At 35.8% G+C, this 18154-nt stretch overlaps 1 protein-coding gene across 1 annotated transcript in view; it reads right to left on the bottom strand.

The window, feature by feature from the left end:
- Window positions 1–18154, bottom strand: part of LOC306989182 (transient receptor potential cation channel subfamily M member 4-like) — a 74572-nt gene that overhangs the window by 36605 nt on the left and 19813 nt on the right. The window contains exons 21-29 of the mRNA XM_079594613.1: window positions 17212–17327; window positions 16446–16578; window positions 13982–14156; window positions 13716–13881; window positions 13433–13614; window positions 11652–11784; window positions 10845–10914; window positions 10662–10758; window positions 5782–8162 (exon numbers count right to left, since the gene is read on the bottom strand). Coding sequence (XP_079450739.1) covers window positions 8140–8162; window positions 10662–10758; window positions 10845–10914; window positions 11652–11784; window positions 13433–13614; window positions 13716–13881; window positions 13982–14156; window positions 16446–16578; window positions 17212–17327 — 1095 coding nt within the window. The 3' untranslated portion in view covers window positions 5782–8139. Of the gene's footprint in view, window positions 8163–10661; window positions 10759–10844; window positions 10915–11651; window positions 11785–13432; window positions 13615–13715; window positions 13882–13981; window positions 14157–16445; window positions 16579–17211; window positions 17328–18154 lie in introns of the transcript that reaches the window.

The raw sequence follows: 18154 nt of genomic DNA, 5'->3' as shown, positions 1-18154 counted from the left end.
TCTCAGGAGGATATAGATATCTCTGTAAATGCAAACTAAATTGATGTTCTTTATTTCATTCAAGACCTTACACTAAAATCAGCTTGGCTTCTATGAAAACTGAACATGTGTTTATATTTTATAACGTCAATTAACACATCCAGAGCTGACTATGAAAATATTCTAGCGGTTCATGAGAAGTTGAGAACATACTGAAAGTCTTTATCTTAAATGTAAAGTCCACTGTAAGAAATTGTAATGTTAAACATCAAAGTAACTAAAATATGTTTATGTTGAACTATTTTAATATTGAACAAACTAATAAATAAATATGTCTTTAATTTAAACCATACCTGTAATGACGACTCCCAATGTTGATATATTTGGCAGCCAATTTTTTTATTTTTTTTAATTGCTGTACAATATTCCTTACATGTTCTTAACCCTCTGGTGAGGGTTTGATGGTACGTAATATTTATGCAATAATTATGGTTAATTTTTGCCATTAAAAATAATACAAATAAATTGTTTTCTAGGTTACATAGTTTTTGTTTTTTGTTTTTAATTAATGCAGTATTTCAGATTAATATAGAGACTAGGCCTTTTAAATAATTTTTTTAAATCAGATTAGCGCCATCTGTTGAGAGAAAATCTCTCTCTGGATAGGCTTGTGAATTCTCTAGTTTTTGGACAAAATTACTTTAGGCTGTGGATCTAAATGTGTGTGTGTGTTTTTTTATTCTCAAATAATACTTTTTCATTTTCAATACTTTGTCAAGGTTTGTATATATATATATATATGTATATATATACAATAAAAAAATACATTTTGATTTAAAGTGTACACGTTTTTGCATTATTATTACTACAGTCAAATAGTTATAACAGAGAAAGCTTAATTCGTCTGGATCTGATCTCATCTCAACCTCTTATTTCAGTGTTCTGACTCAATTATGCTGTATGGTAATAATAGCCCTACCAGTTCATTTATTATTGTGAATTTTTTTATTCAAAACAGAAAATTGTTTGGTCAAAAGTGACCGAAAAGCACCATGACAGTATGGACTTTTTTGGACTTGTAACATTTGTTGAAAAAGTAAATTAATTATTTTAATGATGCTATATAAAACTTTCAGTAACAAAACTTCATATTACAATAAATTGTAGTAGCTTTAAGTTGTGAAAATATTTTAAACTGTAAATTCACAGGTCACAACCATTTAAAATAATGTGTGTGTGTGTGTGTGTATCCAAAGGTATAAATCTTATATTTATATTATGAAAACCTTATGGATCTGTTATTAAAGAACAGACACAGACAGCTCGTTTCCATAACGAAATAATGTGGTTCAACAAACAATATGTTCGGATAACGTCTTCCTCTGGCAATACGAGTGGAAAAAAATATCTTAATCCAGCATGTCAAGCGCAAAATGGATTCAGACTTTTCGGCCATTAAATAAAGGCGTAAATATCATTAAATTGACTTCCACAAACCTTAGTAAATCATCTTGCAGAATTTATTTAAATACTTTCCTCCCACAAATTTTGCATCTGAAAGGTAAACTCCTACAAATGCATATTCAATCAGGGTTTTCACTGGCGTTTAAAAGAACAACTCATATTATATACAAACACTTTAATAGTCTTTGGATGATTTGTAGATCACATTTAATAGATTACATTTTCAACAAAGCTTGTGTGGTGTACAAGTCCAGAGAGTAGATTGGGATTCTTTTAGCTTGTTTTAATTTGTTTTGGAGAGGTGAGGAATCTATTTATCTCATCTGCTGAGGTTACCAAAACATTACAATCCCTTAAATAGTTACACTTACAATACAAAAACAAAAGGCAAATACAATAATATATATATATACAGTATATATATATATAAATAAATATAGCCGCAAGCAGCGATTACGGGCCCAAGCCTGTGGCACCGCCACCCCGGTGCCTTTAGTTGCACTAAAGGCACCAGGGTGGCGGTGCCACCGGCTTGGGCCCTCCATCGCTGCTTGCGGCTATATTTATTTATATATATATATATATATATATATATATATATATATAAAAAACCGCCACCCCGGTGCCTTAGATTTCCTGTGCACAACGGGCAATAACGTAACTCTGCTTTGACTGTCGAGAAGAAGTCTGCTTTAGAGCTTGCATCAGTGTGGGTTTTGCAAAAGTGCGCATCGAGGGCACATATAAGAATTTTTTATATATATATATATATATATATATTAGTGTTGTCAAAAGACCCGGTACTTCGGTACCATTTCGGTACTACAAAAATTTAATGGTAACGGTACCAGCTTTTCTTAAGTACCGGTGTAAATTCATCATTTCATAAATTCGTTTCCTCGCCACGGCCAAAACGTTCGAGATATCAAAAATCCGTCCGCAATTTAGCATCCTATTCTAGCATGATTTACCTTGATTTACCATGTTATAGGATGATTTACCATGATATACCACATTCTAGAATGATTTACCAGGATTCTAGCATGATTTACCTTATTTACTATGATTTTCCATGTTTCTAGCTTTAATAACCATGATTTACCACGTTGCTAGTAATTATGTGAAGCATCAGAACAAATGAAGTGATAAACTGACAAAATATGATTGTGTTATAATAGTAATTGTTATATAAGGGATTTTTTTAGTGTCTAAATGAATGCAAAAGCACATGTGAAAAGACTATTAATAAGTAGAATGTCCAGCAGAGGGCAGTAGAAGACCACTTATTGACTCACTTTCATTTTACAAGTCTTGATGTTTACCAGTATTTTGCACCAAAGCAAACCAGTTTTTGCATGTTAACTCCATTATGCATGCTTACACACATTACACGTCCATCATAATAACAAATATATAGCTTTAAGCATTTGTTTGTTAGCCAATGCTGAAAGCTGATAAAAAGATTACAAATATAATCCTGCTGCTCTCTCTAGTTGACGACAGTGTTATTACAGCCTCCATCTTACAGTTGAAGTGAATGAATGAATGGAAATTTGGTTTCTCACATATATTTTGGGAACGAGAGAGCGAAAAAATCTGAAACTCGGAGCTTAGATAGTGCTCGAGGTGCCCTGTGTAATGAGACCATCCCAGTGTTGGTGGGCGATTGGGGCCGGGAGTTATTCCCGTTCAAATGCAAACATTTTTTGGCTTATATCTCGGGAATGCCCAGGCCAAATCGCACCAAAATATACTGTATATATATATATATTATGTAAATTCTTTTTTTCCCCCTATTTTTAACATATATATTATTATATATATAATAATAATATATATATTATTAACATTTTTGGATGCTAAACTATTCTTTTTATAGGCTTTGTACTTTGTACACTTTGTACACTCACGTTCCAATATAGAAAAATTAAAAAAAAATTATTATGAACGGCACAAACTGTACAAATGACTATTTAAACAGAGCAGTGTAATTTTTATATGTAAGGTTGACTATTTTATTATTATATTTTATTAAGGCTATAATGAACATTCTGCGATGTCAAGATTGCAATGCTGGAATGCTGTGTGTGTGTGTGTGTGTGAGGCTCGATCGAACAATGGAGACATAAAAACATACTCCGTCATTTTGTTCATACAGACCATCATTCAAAATGCAAAGTGTTTCCTTATATTTGTGTACACTCGCAATGAAACACAACATTGTGCTTTTGTTAAACTATAAACTCTTGTCAAACTGTAACCTACAACTGTCACCCAACCAAAATCTCACACACACACACACACACACACACACACACACACACACACACACACACACACACACACACACACACATCCCCCCTCCCCTCCCCTCCCCACACAGACAGACACACACACACACAGAATGGCAGAGAGACAGAGAGAGAGAAAATACACATTCAAACCACAATATCTGACTTCCTGTTGGTCGGAGCTAATGACTGTAAATTAGAAAGTTGTCCGGATCGAAGAGAAGAATATACGTACCGAGTTTGGTTACTGTAGGTAAAACATAACTAAGTTATAACACACTTTATGCATCCTTTTTTAATCATAAATTTGTTTCCTCGCCACGGCCAAACCGTTCGAGATATCAAAAATCCCCTGGCAATTTATCATCTTCCATGTCTTGACTTCATGCTGACCGAGTTTCGTGGTCATCGGATGAATTCTCTAGGAGAAGTGTTTCTAATGCGAGAGCAAGCGTTCTCCAATCAACCCGTAATAGCCGACTTCCTGTTGGGCTGGCGTAAAACTTGACCCAGGGAAAGTTGTTCGGCCCGATTAAATCTATATGTGTACCGAGTTTCATATTAATTCATGCAAGCGTGTTTGATATACGGACAAGTGTTCGAATCCCATTCCAGGGGGGCGCTGTCGAGCCCCCCTGCCACGCCCGGGTACCAGCTTCAGCCTGGCCCTAATGGCCGCGGGTTCTGACCTGTGTGCAAAATTTCAAGAGTTTTCGAGCATGTTAAGGCCCTCAAAAGTGCCAGAGATTTTGCACACAGCAGAGAAATGGTTAAACTAAACTAGCCCCCCTCCTCACACACACACACACACACACAGAGGGGCAGAGGGAAAATGCTCCAAACAGTACACATTTAAACCAAAATATCTGACTTCCTGTTGGTCGGAGCTAATGACTGTAAATTAGAAAGTTGTCCGGATCGAAGAGAAGAATATACGTACCGAGTTTGGTTACTGTAGGTAAAACTAATACCCCATTTTTGACTAAAGGTGGCGCTACTGAGCCCCTTACCACGCCCGTTTCTGAAACTTCGCACATGTCTATTACACAATAAATGTCAAATGCATGTTGAGTTTCATGCAATTTGAAGCATGTTAAGAGCCTCAAATGCATCCAAAAAGAATATAAAAGTTTAAAGCGTTGCCATGGCGACAGTATTAAAGATATCAATAATCCTTTCACAGGTCTACATCTGTCGTGTGTTTACATTATACAGATGAAGTTTGAAGCAAATCGGGTAAAAATAAGAGGGTGATTTCAAAGCATTTCAAAAGTGACACACTTCCTGCTGCCAGTTGGTGGCGCTATAACTTTGACTCACAATAGTCACATCCATGTGATCGGCCTCTTACAGCGAACACACTGCTTAAGTTTCATCAAGATCAGTTAATGTATGAGGATGTTATAACACACTTCCTGTTTCCAATATTCGCCATAAATTCGTTTCCTCACCACGGCCAAACCGTTCGAGATATCAAAAATCCCCTCGCAACTTTTCATCCTCCATGTCTTGACTTCATGCACACCGAGTTTCGTGGTGATTGTTTGAATCGTCTAGGAGGAGTATTTTAAATTCCATTGCATGTGTTTTTTAAACTACGCCAAATAGCCGACTTCCTGTTGGGCTGGGGTAAAAAGTCAGAGCATGAAGGATATATGAACCGATGAGATCTATAAGTGTACCGAGTTTCATATTATTTCATGCAAGCGTGTTTGATTTATGGACCAAGTTTTCGGACCCCGTTCCAGGGGGCGCTGTCGAGCCCCCCTGCCACGCCCGGGTACCAGCTTCAGTCCGGCTGTAATGGCCGCGGGTTCTGACCAGTGTGCAAAGTTTCAAGAGTTTTTGAGCACGTTAAGGCCCCCAAAAGTGGCAAAAACCTTGAAAAAAAATTTATTATAAAGAAGAAGAAGAAGAAGAAGAAGAAGAAAAACAAAAAACCCTTAGAAGAACAATAGGGCTCTGCGCCCTTTCAGGGCTTGGGCCCTAATAATCCTTTGGAAAACAATAGGGCCTTCGCCCTTTCAGGGCTTGGGCCCTAATAATGAAAAAAAACACAATGAAGAACTCTTTCTCCGCCGTGTTTTCACTGTTTTACAGTAGGGGGGCGCTATTACAAGAATCCCCCCACAGGCAAAGATGAAGCAGAAAGAAGCGATAGCATATGTAAGCAGATGCATTTGTAAAACATGATCAGCATATAAATCAAAACTGTCTAACGTTCCCGAATGAAATGTCGACCCAGGACGAGCTACAGGACTGTGAAGCTTAGTTGATGGACTGTTGATGGACTCGATCTACTCCATCTGTGTTTTGATCATCGTTCTGCATCGTTTGCTCAAAATGTTGCTTTTTTTTAATGAAACTTACCCACATTCAAATGTTGATTAAAAAAAGAATGCATGAGGCTCTGTTCTTTCCTTTGAAATATTGCATGTTCAGATATTTATACAACAAAATATTCTGGGGGCCATGAAACTTTTGTGAAAATTATAAAAAATGCTGGCACTGGCTGGCAACTTTTTTAGAAACGCTGGCGAGGAAAGAGTTAATAAAATGCCGTCACAAAATGTAACTATATAAATATCCAACAAAAAAACATGCAAAATCCAAGAACATTGTTACAGCATGCAATAATCTTAAACTTACCCTTAAAGCTACAATATGTAAAAAAAAAAAATGCCACTAGGGGTCACTAACCTCTTACAATAACAAAGGTGTAGGTTTATGACGCAGTGACAAGCTGAATGCTGGGACTTGCTGTCAAGCTGATGGTTCTAATAATGTTAATGGATGAGTTAATGTTAATGGATGAGGAACATTACAGTGGTATGAAGCAGGTCGCGATTGCGAATAATAGACAGATATCACACGCGAGTCCCGCGGATATAAAGGAAAAAGGATTCATTCTACCGAACTACCCGCGAATGCTGAATTACTACTCACACAGGTCAGTTTATTTGACGAATTCAACTTGCAAGGTAACGCAGCGCTGTTTCACTTGGTCTAAAGTTACACTATCATACTAAACAGCATGTATTGAAAGTTATAATGTTATTCTATGTGTTAGTTCATCTGCTATATGAAACTAACAGCTTACTAGTAAGCTAGATCAACATTAGAATAACATACAGATCATATTCTAACATTTCATCATGTTGAGCTATATATACCATTGATTTGTTTTATGTACATTTGCTCACCTGTCTAAAGAATGTTCAAGTGCGGTGTCGCTGTCAAGTCGTGACTCGTGAAGCTCTGTCAAGTCCAAGTTTGTCGCGGACGCTAGCTCTCGGCATCTCAAAAACACCACGCTGATATTGAGCCTCATTTTAGTTCTCCTTTTTTGTCCCAAAGTCTGCTTGCCATGGTCCATAATGTTTGAACGAAATAAGAACAGCATGCCGCTAAACGTTATACACTACGCAGTTGTCCACGTCTGTCGCCATGGTTACATCATGGCTATGGCAGTACGAGTGGAAACCGAGGATAGCGTGGATATTGCGTCATTGACAGGCGACATTTTTTTCCGAGACGGGCCATTATTTAAAATTGGAATTTCTCTGAAATAAAAAATCTTTGGAGACTTTTGGGATATTGTAAGTACACAACTGCAGGAAATATATCACACTGTGCGAGTGATTTTTGGATATTTTAGTACAAAATTCTTACATATTGTACCTTTAATAAAAAAAGTAAAACATATTTTGCTATATTTAAAATGTAAACATTCACTGCATCAATCTGTTTCATGACTGTTTTAAATTATAGACGTTTAATTTGTTTGGGTTGTCAGATATTATACGGTCAGAAATATATATATAAAAAAACTTTTGAACATTAGGCTTATTTGATGTACTGTAACATTATTTGCCAAGATTACATAATCAAAAAATGTAAGGTGTTTTTTTTGTTGTTGTTTGCAACCAATAAGGCATAACATGTTGTATGCTTAAATTCTAATATGCTTTGTGTGTTCCCACTGAAGCTTTTATGCCATGTCGCATTCTTCTAAATAATGTTATAGCTCTGTAAAATCAGATTCTATGAATCACATTGACCTTTAAAAAAAATAACCACGTTTACTGACAATAAAACTATTATTTGATGAATCTATGAATGTAACATGATGACATAACTGACCTTTCAGTGGACAGTAAGTTCAAGGACATTCGGTGCCCTGTTCTCTTATTCCAGTCATTCCCACAAACACATGGAAAACGAGGACAGGTCATTTGGGAGTACTAAAGTCGAAAGAGCAGGATGAACAATTTAAAAATGGAAACCAAAACAATGAGGGTCATTTTTTGACAAGTCATCACTCCTCCTTTAACTGGCTCTCTGTGGCTTCTTGCTGAATGTGTCCGTGAGAGGGAGAGACAGAAGAGAAGGCTCTTTTCATTTCTCAAGGGGAGCCTGAAGCAGCAGCTGATGACAAAAAGATGAATGTGACAACATCAGTACATCATGTTGGAAATTAAAATGTCTTCTAATTGTCAGGCAATGGCAAACGCATCCACTAAAGCTGTGGTTCTCAACTGGTCTGATTGGACAAAAAAAAAAATTCTGACATCAACAACATCCTTCATTTCAAAAGCTGATAAATATATGAATAATGCTATCCTAATTATGCACGAGTAGTTAGTTCATAATAAAAAATAAAATATATATGTATAATATATATATATTTCCAGACAGAAGTTTACAGCATTTTACCAGTAATGCTCCAAAATAAAAGCTTATTAGAAATGTTAAAGGCTCAGGAGTTTAAATGTTTGAAAGTGAGGAATTTAAGACATAAATATTAGTATCATAACTTTGTGTAAAATATAAATTATTATTTTTTAATTTTATAATACAATTGTAATTTACAACAGCAATATATTTAAAGGGTTAGTTCACCCAAAAATGAAAATTCAGTCAGTAATTACTCACCCTCATGTTGATCATATTTTTTACATTTACAGTACAATTGTAATTTACAACAGTATTATATCAAATCTTTTAATTAGAGTTAAAACTAAGAACAACAACAGTTATAAATTATATATATATATATATATATATATATATATATATATATATATATATAGATAGATATTAGTGCTGGGCAACGATTAATCACGATAATGCATCCAAAATAAAAGTTTGTGTTCACATAACATATGTGTTTGTACTGGGTATAATTATTTTGTATATATAAATACACCTATATGCATGTATATATTTAAGAACATATTTAATATATATGTATATATATATATATATATATATATATATATATATATATATATACACACACAGTATATAAATGCACATATTTCTTGAATATTTACATGCATATTCCGAAAACCAGTCAGTATCTGGTGTGACCACCATTTGCCTCATGCAGTTGATCAGGTTGTTGATCGTGGCCTGTGGAGTGTCGGTCCACTCCCGTTCAATGGCTGTACGAAGTTGCTGGATATTGGCAGGACCTGGAACCCACTATCGTATACGCCGATCCAGAGCATCCCAAATATGCTCAATTGGTGACATGTCTGGTAAGTATGCTGGCCATGCAAGAACTGGGATGTTTTCAGCTTCCAGGAATTGTGTACAGATCCTTGCAACATGGGGCCGTGCATTATCATGAGCAACATGAGGTGATGGTCGATGTTGAATAGCACAACAATGGGCCTCAGGATCTCGTCACGTTATCTCTGTGCATTCAAAATGCCATCAATAAAATGCACCTGTGTTCGTTGTCCATAACATAAACCTGCCCATACCATAACCCCAACGCCACCATGGGCCACTCGATCCACAACGTTGACATCAGCAAACCGCTCACCCACACGACGCCACACACGCTGTCTGCCATCTGCCCTGTACAGTGAAAACCGGGATTCATCCATGAAGAGAACACCTCTCCAAAGTGCCAGACGCCATCGAATGTGAGCATTTGCCCACTCAAGTCGGTTACGACGATGAACTGCAGTCAGATCGAGAACCTGATGAGGATGACGCTTCCCTGAGACGGTTTCTGACAGTTTGTGCAGAAATTCTTTGGTTATGCAAACCTATTGTTGCAGCCGCTGTCCGGGTGGCTGGTCTCAGACGATCTTGGAGGTGAAGATGCTGGATGTGGAGGTCCTGGGCTGGTGTGGGTACACGTGGTCTGCGGTTGTGAGGCCGGTTGGATATACTGGTAAATTCTCTGAAACACCTTTGGAGACGGCTTATGGTAGAGAAATGAACATTCAATTCACGGGCAACCGCTCTGGTGGACATTCCTGCCGTCAGCATGCCAATTGCACGCTCCCTCAAAACTTGCGACATCTGTGGCATTGTGCTGTGTGATAAAACTGCACATTTTAGAGTGGCCTTTTATTGTGGCCAGCCTAAGGCACACCTGTGCAATAATGATGCTGTCTAATCATCTTGATATGCCACACGTGAGGCGGATGGATTATCTCGGCAAAGGAGAAGTGCTCACTAACACAGATTTAGACAGATTTGTGGACAATATTTGAGAGAAATAGGCATTTTGTGTACATAGAAAAAGTCTTAGATCTTTGAGTTCAGCTCATGAAAAATGGGGGCAAAAACAAAAGTGTTGCGTTTATAATTTTGTTCAGTGTATATATATATTTTTATAATATACATATATATTGGGGTAATAAAAAAGCTGAAATACTCCATCTTTGTTGTTAAATTATTGAAACATTACCTTAAAATCTCTCTTGGGGTACTTAAAGTAAATTATTTTAAATGTTAGTTATTTGCCTAACCAAAAAGTTTGGAACCTCCTGATTTATATGATCGTTTATTTGTTATTTTTATTTTTTTACATGCTATCCTTTACGCTATTATTTTTGGGTTGTGACCCACCAGTTGAGAAACACTGTTAAAATGTATGTACTGCGACACAACAAGCAAGTGTACCTTTGCGTGTCGGGTGTGCTCTAGTGCCCTTCGCCGTACTGCTTTGTTCTTTGAGAACTTCCATCATCCACTGAAGAGAAGATGTACAGAACTCCATCTGCATATAGAGGAGTATTCCTCTTTGAACAACAGCTTCTACAGTCTATATACAGTGCAATACAGATATCCATCATGTGTCTTTACCTCTGATTCTAATGTTCGCAGTCTGCTGTCATCTCTGATCTCGCCAACCTTTTTGAGGACACCATCCACCCTGAAACATGCACAGAACATTCCACATTTATCTGAGGTAAAAAGGTTTACAATCTCATCTCTACAAATGGAAAAGTATCAACATGTTTTCTTCTATATTTCGACATACACCCCGAGTGAAACGGATTATCAAAAAAGAAAAAATGTAGGGCGGGGACTTGGTTCTATTCATCAGTTGTTGAGATGTGGGCGTAGCACTCAAGTGTAGGCAGCTGTGTATGAGCTTGACAGTTTCCCCGGAAGGTCCAGTTATCGGACATTTTGATGAAACATTACGAGGTCAAAACCTTTATAAAAATGTTTTTAATTCATCCATGGATGATTTGTTTACAATAAAGGTGTGGTCATTTACATTGCTTGACGACATTTTGTGGGTGAGGTCATTTTAATAGGAATATGTGTGATCTGAAAATTGCGGGGTGGACCAACAGAAAGCTGTTCGATTTGAAAGTGACTTCTGTGTGAACAGAGCTTCATAGATCGCTACACTAGTACTGACAATGAACAATGATTTTTGGTCTGTAAAATTCCACTGAAATTGCACTAATGTAACAGCACCTTAAGATCTAAAACATGCTTAAACCCTTTTTTTTTTGCAACCAAAACAACCATAATTTAGTTTAAAACATTTTTCACCCCCTCTTTATCCACTTTGTGAAAGACTTGTGAGAAAGTTGAAAGAGTAGCCTACGTCAATACAGGGACATTTTATTTATTTTTAATGCAAGTTGTACTCACTTAGCACTCATGCGTTTCAGCCTCTCAGAGTCGGTCCCCTTTTGTTTTTTGCTCTCGAAAGCCAGGAAGTTCTCCTTCTGCAAGGTCTCCCATTTCACCAGCTTGTTAGCCTCTCTACCCTTCAATTGGAGGGCTATTAAAAAGAGACAAATTCACACAAACATTTACATTACGTCATATTTTTTAAAATCTGCTTTTTTAACTATAATCAATGGGTGCGTTAACACTATGCATGTTTAGTTTGATTATAACGTACTATTATAACGTGTGATTCCTTTGTTAGTGCGGGTGGCCATCCGAACTCTGGTGCGCACCAAATAAGCGGACCGAGACGTTTACATTCATTTCCAAACAAATTTTGGTGCGGTTTGACTGATATATGAACGCAACATGGACAAAAGATATCGAAACGAACCAAAAACAGGACATGATGTTACAAGATAATATCACCTAGGCTACCCTAAATAGGACAGAATGCTCAAGTATATTTTTCGCGTCACGATGTTGCCCATGCCCATTACAGTTCAGGTTTTAGAACGCATATTTTTGCAGCAAACCTTTGTTTGTGTGTGATGGAGGAATTACTGTCGTTGTTTTGATGCTAAATTGAACTACAAGTGTGAACAGTGAACAGTGAATCAGGGCTCAACATAAATAAAAAAAAAAATCCCCACTGGCCCCCGGGGATGTAGATCAGAGTTTTGCTGGCCCCTTCTTTATTTTGACTGGCCCTGAAAGAAATATGTGTATATTATATTAATTTAATTACTTAAATAGGCTATACAGGATGAGCGTTTACTAGCCTAATATAGCCGCACTCTATAGCGCACGCCCGCACGCATAAATCTTGCCACAAAGAACCAGCGAAAGTAATTATTATTAATGTGCCAAAAATAGCAAGGAGACATTTAATTGTTTTCTGTGCGTTGCAAAGATGAAGTTGACGATGTGGACTCGCCATGACGAAATGCACATTTTATATGGATTACATAATCAGAGAGTAGCCTATTTCTTTTCGTTTTGAATATTTTCGTTTAAAAGTAGAAATCTCAAGCTTTTTATGATAGCCATATTTCTCAAATCTGTGAGGCACAAGCTGGGCGCCTTCGAGTTCACGTGCAATGCAAGTGATCACTGGTGCCTTACATTGTCTGCTATATATTTGCTTCTTATTTATTAAATACAGGCAATTGGTTGATAAAACATTGATCAAAATTAAGATACAATTTATACAAAACGAAAATCTTTAAAAAAGATCCTTTCTACAAAACAAAACTCAATGAAGTGGTCAAAATCATGTCTCCAGACATTTTGTGCATTTCGCAATGTAGGCTATAATATCTTTCTCACGCTGCATGCTCACTTTCATAATCAACATTGATTAAATAAAAAAATAACATTAGCCTATAATCAGTGTTTCCTCAAGGATTTTTTTCAGGTGTGGTGGCAAGCCCATTTTCCCAGGGCGAGGGGACGTCTTTTAGAGACAATTTAGAGCGGCAAAGTGATTATGCGCATCCCTTGTGCAGACTCATGCATTTGAAGCAACGCAAAGTCACAGCGTGCAGCTCTTCGCATTGAAAAGTTCAAAGCACAAAGCGAAGAGATTTTTGATGCTTAGTGTATTATATGCAACAGTTTATTGATCCTTTTCTTTTAACAGTTTTACATTTCAGTTACAGTGCGCATGAAGAACAATTCATAGTGCTCTCTACTCCAGTACTGTAATTTAATTAGGACCTAATATACCAAATTTACCCAAAAGGTTTACTATAACTTACCAAAATGCTGGATTTTGGTGGATTTCACTTTGCGGAGGTATCTTTTGATAAAGAGGTTGATGTGGGATAGGATGATGAAGGGTGGAGCGAGATTTGGACGAGAATGATACTCCACTATTAGATTATAGCGCTGAAACTTCCAGTAAGTGTCACTGCGCTCCTGAACCTTAGAGAATGTATAGCTGCACAAACAGACACAAGGAGAAGATAATTACATGGATGGATGGATGGATGATTTGATGGCTGCATGCACCAGATGGATGAATGAACAGAAAAAGAATACCTGAATATGGCAATGAGCAGGTTGACAAGTAGGATGTTGGTGACCAGTAGGAAGATGACCAGCAAAATGACCACAAGCCAGTTGTGGCTGGTGTCTCTACATGGCTCTCTTCCTTCATCAATCAAAGTGATATTATCTGTGCAGTCCCTATCCCAATACTCGCCAGCTTAACACACACAAATATACAATATAGTCAGTGGATGCTAACAAAAACTTTCAAAATATTATTCATTGTAAAGTGAAGTGTAAATCAGAAGTGAGCATACTGTCTATTTCTTCCACAGGGATATGTCCAAATATATGCAAATATGGTCTGTACAATACTCGACGAAACGCTCTGGTAGGGCTTGGATCGTATGTATATAGTAGAGCTTGATTGGCCACTCCATACGCACTCAGCCACACCGCAAAAAAGATTAAGAAGAACAACGCATCCTTTATCTGTGTTCAAAAACATTCATACCAAAAATAGAAAGAGGAGTGATTTAGTGGATATAATGGTCTCCTGCATTTTTCAAGTACACTGAAAAAAGTGCACATGGCTTGTCATTGGTTTAAAAAACTTTTTATACTTGATCTGACTTAATAAATTCACTTTTCTAGCTTGTCGTTGGTGTGAAAAAAATGATACTTTGGACCAACCTAAAAAAATTGCTGTAATTTGTTACAGCTAAATGTATTAGTTTTTCTCAAGCTATATTTTTGATTTGGTTGAAACGTTAATTGAGTTATGATTGAGCATTATTGGAGACACCTGATGATAACAAGCAGAATCACTGAAGGAGAAAATCGTAATTGGTGTGTTACCATTATGGTAATTAGTGTGTGTTTTAGTTGGGCTCTTGACCCTTAAATTATTAACTTTAGAATTTGTTTGGCTGCTGTACGTGAGTTATAACAGCCAGATGAACAAAGAGAAAATGTGATATGATGGTGTTGATTGAGTTCTAACATTACCATAATTTCACAATCAATTGACCTGAATCACTGAATTCACATAGAGCCCAATTACTGGGTTACTATTGCTTTACTGATTATAGCAGTACTGTCCTTGAAAAGCATGATTTCATTTTCATTTATGATGTTTGTTACTTTTACAATGTGATCCAAATCATTTCTTAAAACTTAATCACATACAAAACAGTTTTTTTTTTTTTTTTTTTTTAACACAGACATCAATAATCTGCCAGTGAATCTCAACAATGGTGACAATTATAAAGCATTGTGCAGTGCATTTTGGATGCCACCAATCAAATCTCATTCATGGCTCCCATCATGCATTGCTGCATGAATAAATAATGACTTATGTTCAGAGGTGATCTGTTTGTCACCATTGTTGAGATTCATATGCTAATTATTGATATCTGTGTGTGCCTACCTGAAAGACTTTTAAGAAGTTTTCTTCTTAATCTATTTAGATTTAATTGAAAAGGCTAAAAATGGCATACTCTACCAGGACAGTGCTGCTATAATCCATAAGGTAAACTTAACTCAGAAATTATGCTCTCAATGAGTTCAGTGTTTCAGGCCAACTATTGATTATGTTAAAACACAACCAACTCCATCAGATCACCTTTTATCTTTGTTCATCTGTCTGTTATAAATGAATTACAGCAGCCAGACAAAATCTAAAGTTGAACCAGTAAGGGTCAAGAGCCCAACTAAACTAAACACTGATCTCGATAACGGTAACCATTTTACATAAATTTTCTCCTTCAGTGATTCTGCTTGTTATCATCAGGTGTCTTCAATAATGCTCAACCATAACTCAATTAATCACTTAATTATCTAATTAACTTTAACACTGCTTCTGTGTTAATTTAACACTGGGGATTCTGCTGTGTAAAAAGTAGTTTTTTCCAAAATAAAAATGCTAGTTGTACCAAAATAAGAAAATGATTTATGGTCTCTATAATAAACAATATTTTAACTTTGTTTGAATGTAAAAAAAAATATTGGGTTAAAGAACTATTTTAATTTATATTAAATACAATTTTAACGTTTTAACCAAATCAAAAATATAGCTTGAGAAAAACTAATAAATTTAGCTGTAACAAATTACAGCAATGTTTTTAGGTTGGTCCAAAGTATCATTTTTTTCAGTGTAGCCTAGTACTGTTTTTTTTGTTTTTTGTTTTTTTTCCATCTGGAATATGTTCGAAACACAATGGGATTTTAGTATCTAAAGAAGTCAATAAAGACATTTATTGAACATAATTAATGATCAATTAACAACATTTTCAACTCTATAGATAGAATCTGTGACATGATGTTGATCACCACAGAACATAATTTCAACTTGTCACTCAATTCCTAATATCAAACAAAAATCATGGTAACACTTTATATTAAGGTAGATATATTCACTATTAACTTGCATATTACTGACATGCATATTACTAGCACATTATTAAATATAAACTCAGTTAATGGTCTATTAGTTGTAGAATATGGTCATGCTGGATAAGGCATTAATATGTGCTTTATAAGTATGAATTAACAGCCAATATGCCAGTACATATGCATGCTAATAAGCAATGAGGTAATAGTGAATGTGTACCTTAATATTAAAGTGTTACCAAAAAATTTAACCGAGCTGTAAAGTTTTAAAAGTCTAAATCTTCCTTCTACCTCTTTAGACAGAACCAGTGTTCGTAATGAGGGAGGGTTCTGATTGAATGCTTAATTTTCACTAAACCTAAAACTACAACGTTTTTCTGTTTGTCTCACCATTTTGAAAAGTATGATGATTTTGGGACCCAGCTGTTTGTGAACAGCGAAAATGTGAATGAGTCGGAGTGTGAAGATCATGTAGTCAATACACAGTATACCACGTCCCATGCTGTATGACGATTTGAACATCCTGAGACAGACACAAAGGCACATATATACAGATGATTACACAAACATGTAGTAGAATGAACACAGGTATGATGAATATTTAGTAAAAAAATAAAATAATAATAACTGCTAAATTTTGACACCATAGCCTGCTACTAGAGCCTGCAATACTTGAAAGACTTCATGTGTCATGTGTTTTTAAAATATAAAAAGGAAAAGTCTATATAAAAAAAAGAGTACAGTAAAATATACTGTATATATATATATATATATATATATATATATATATATATATATATATATATATATATATATATATATGCAGGCTTCATATATTTGATTAAAAACAGTTAAAAAAAAACAGTAAAATTGTGAAATATTTTTTACAATTTAAAATAACTTTTCTATTTGAATATATTTTGTATTTTATTTTGTATATTTTGTATTTGTATTTTGTATGTATTTTATTTCTGTGATCAAAGCTGAATTTTCAGCATCATTACTCCAGTCTTCAGTGTCACATGATCCTTCAGAAATCATTCTAATATGCTGATTTGCTGCTCAAGAAACATTTCTTATTTTTAGCAATGTTAAAAAAAAAAATAGCTACTTAATATTTTTTATGTAAACTTGCAGGACTGTCAAGGGCCATTACCTGCAGCACAGACCAGCAATGAAGAGGGAGATGGCAAGAACATCACACTTATTCCACACATCCTGAGCATACAGCATCAAACTCTGAGTAAATGTCCTACTTCGGACAATGAACGCCTGGGAATGAAAGACAGGAGAAAGTGGAATAAATGGATGGATTAATCATCACTCAACTGAAAAACTCTTTCTCTTTTCTTTGTATCACTTGCAGTGTTGGGGAAAGTTAATTTTAAAAGTAATGTTATATTATATATTATATTGTATTATATTATGCAATATTGTGTTACTCCCTAAAAAAGTAACTAATTGCATTACTTAGTTACTTATGAAAAGTAATGTTTTTAATAATTACATTTATTTACGGTAATTATTAAAAGTAATTACTTTTGCGTTACTTTTTCTCACCTCGGCTGAGCTCGCTTGAGCTCACTAATGCGGCAATGGCAGTTATGTAATCAGATTACTTCTTCCAAGTTACTAGTAAATAATGCATAAATAATGCGTTACTTTTAAATGTACAACAAAGGTATTTTTTCAAATAAATTATTCAAGTTACTTTTGTTTTCCCCCAACACTGATCACTCGTAAGGGACCGTTCGGTATTTATGGAATGGGCCACCGGAGGAAAATAGGGGAGGGTCATGCCTTTTTATTCTTTGTTGAGGGAAGGGGCATCCAACTTTTTTTTAGTCTAGGGGGAGGGTCACCCAACTTTTGTATTCATGAAAACAACAAACTTTCAAAGTGGCTTGTTTTGTGCATATTTTTCCATGTAGCTCTCTCAGTCTCGGTCCCCCCCATAGCTAGCAGATGGGTCTGACCCAACAAAAATCAGACGCGAAAGATGGAAAGACCAAAAAGTCCAGTTTGGCGCTGTTTGACAGTGCGCACGCGCTCAGAAAAAGTGCATCATGTCAGAACAGAACGCCAATGAAATGTTTACA

Source organism: Phoxinus phoxinus (assembly GCF_949152265.1).
Source record: "Phoxinus phoxinus genome assembly, chromosome: 21".
Taxonomy (NCBI): domain Eukaryota; kingdom Metazoa; phylum Chordata; class Actinopteri; order Cypriniformes; family Leuciscidae; genus Phoxinus; species Phoxinus phoxinus.
This window is presented reverse-complemented; position numbering and strand designations above follow the sequence as displayed.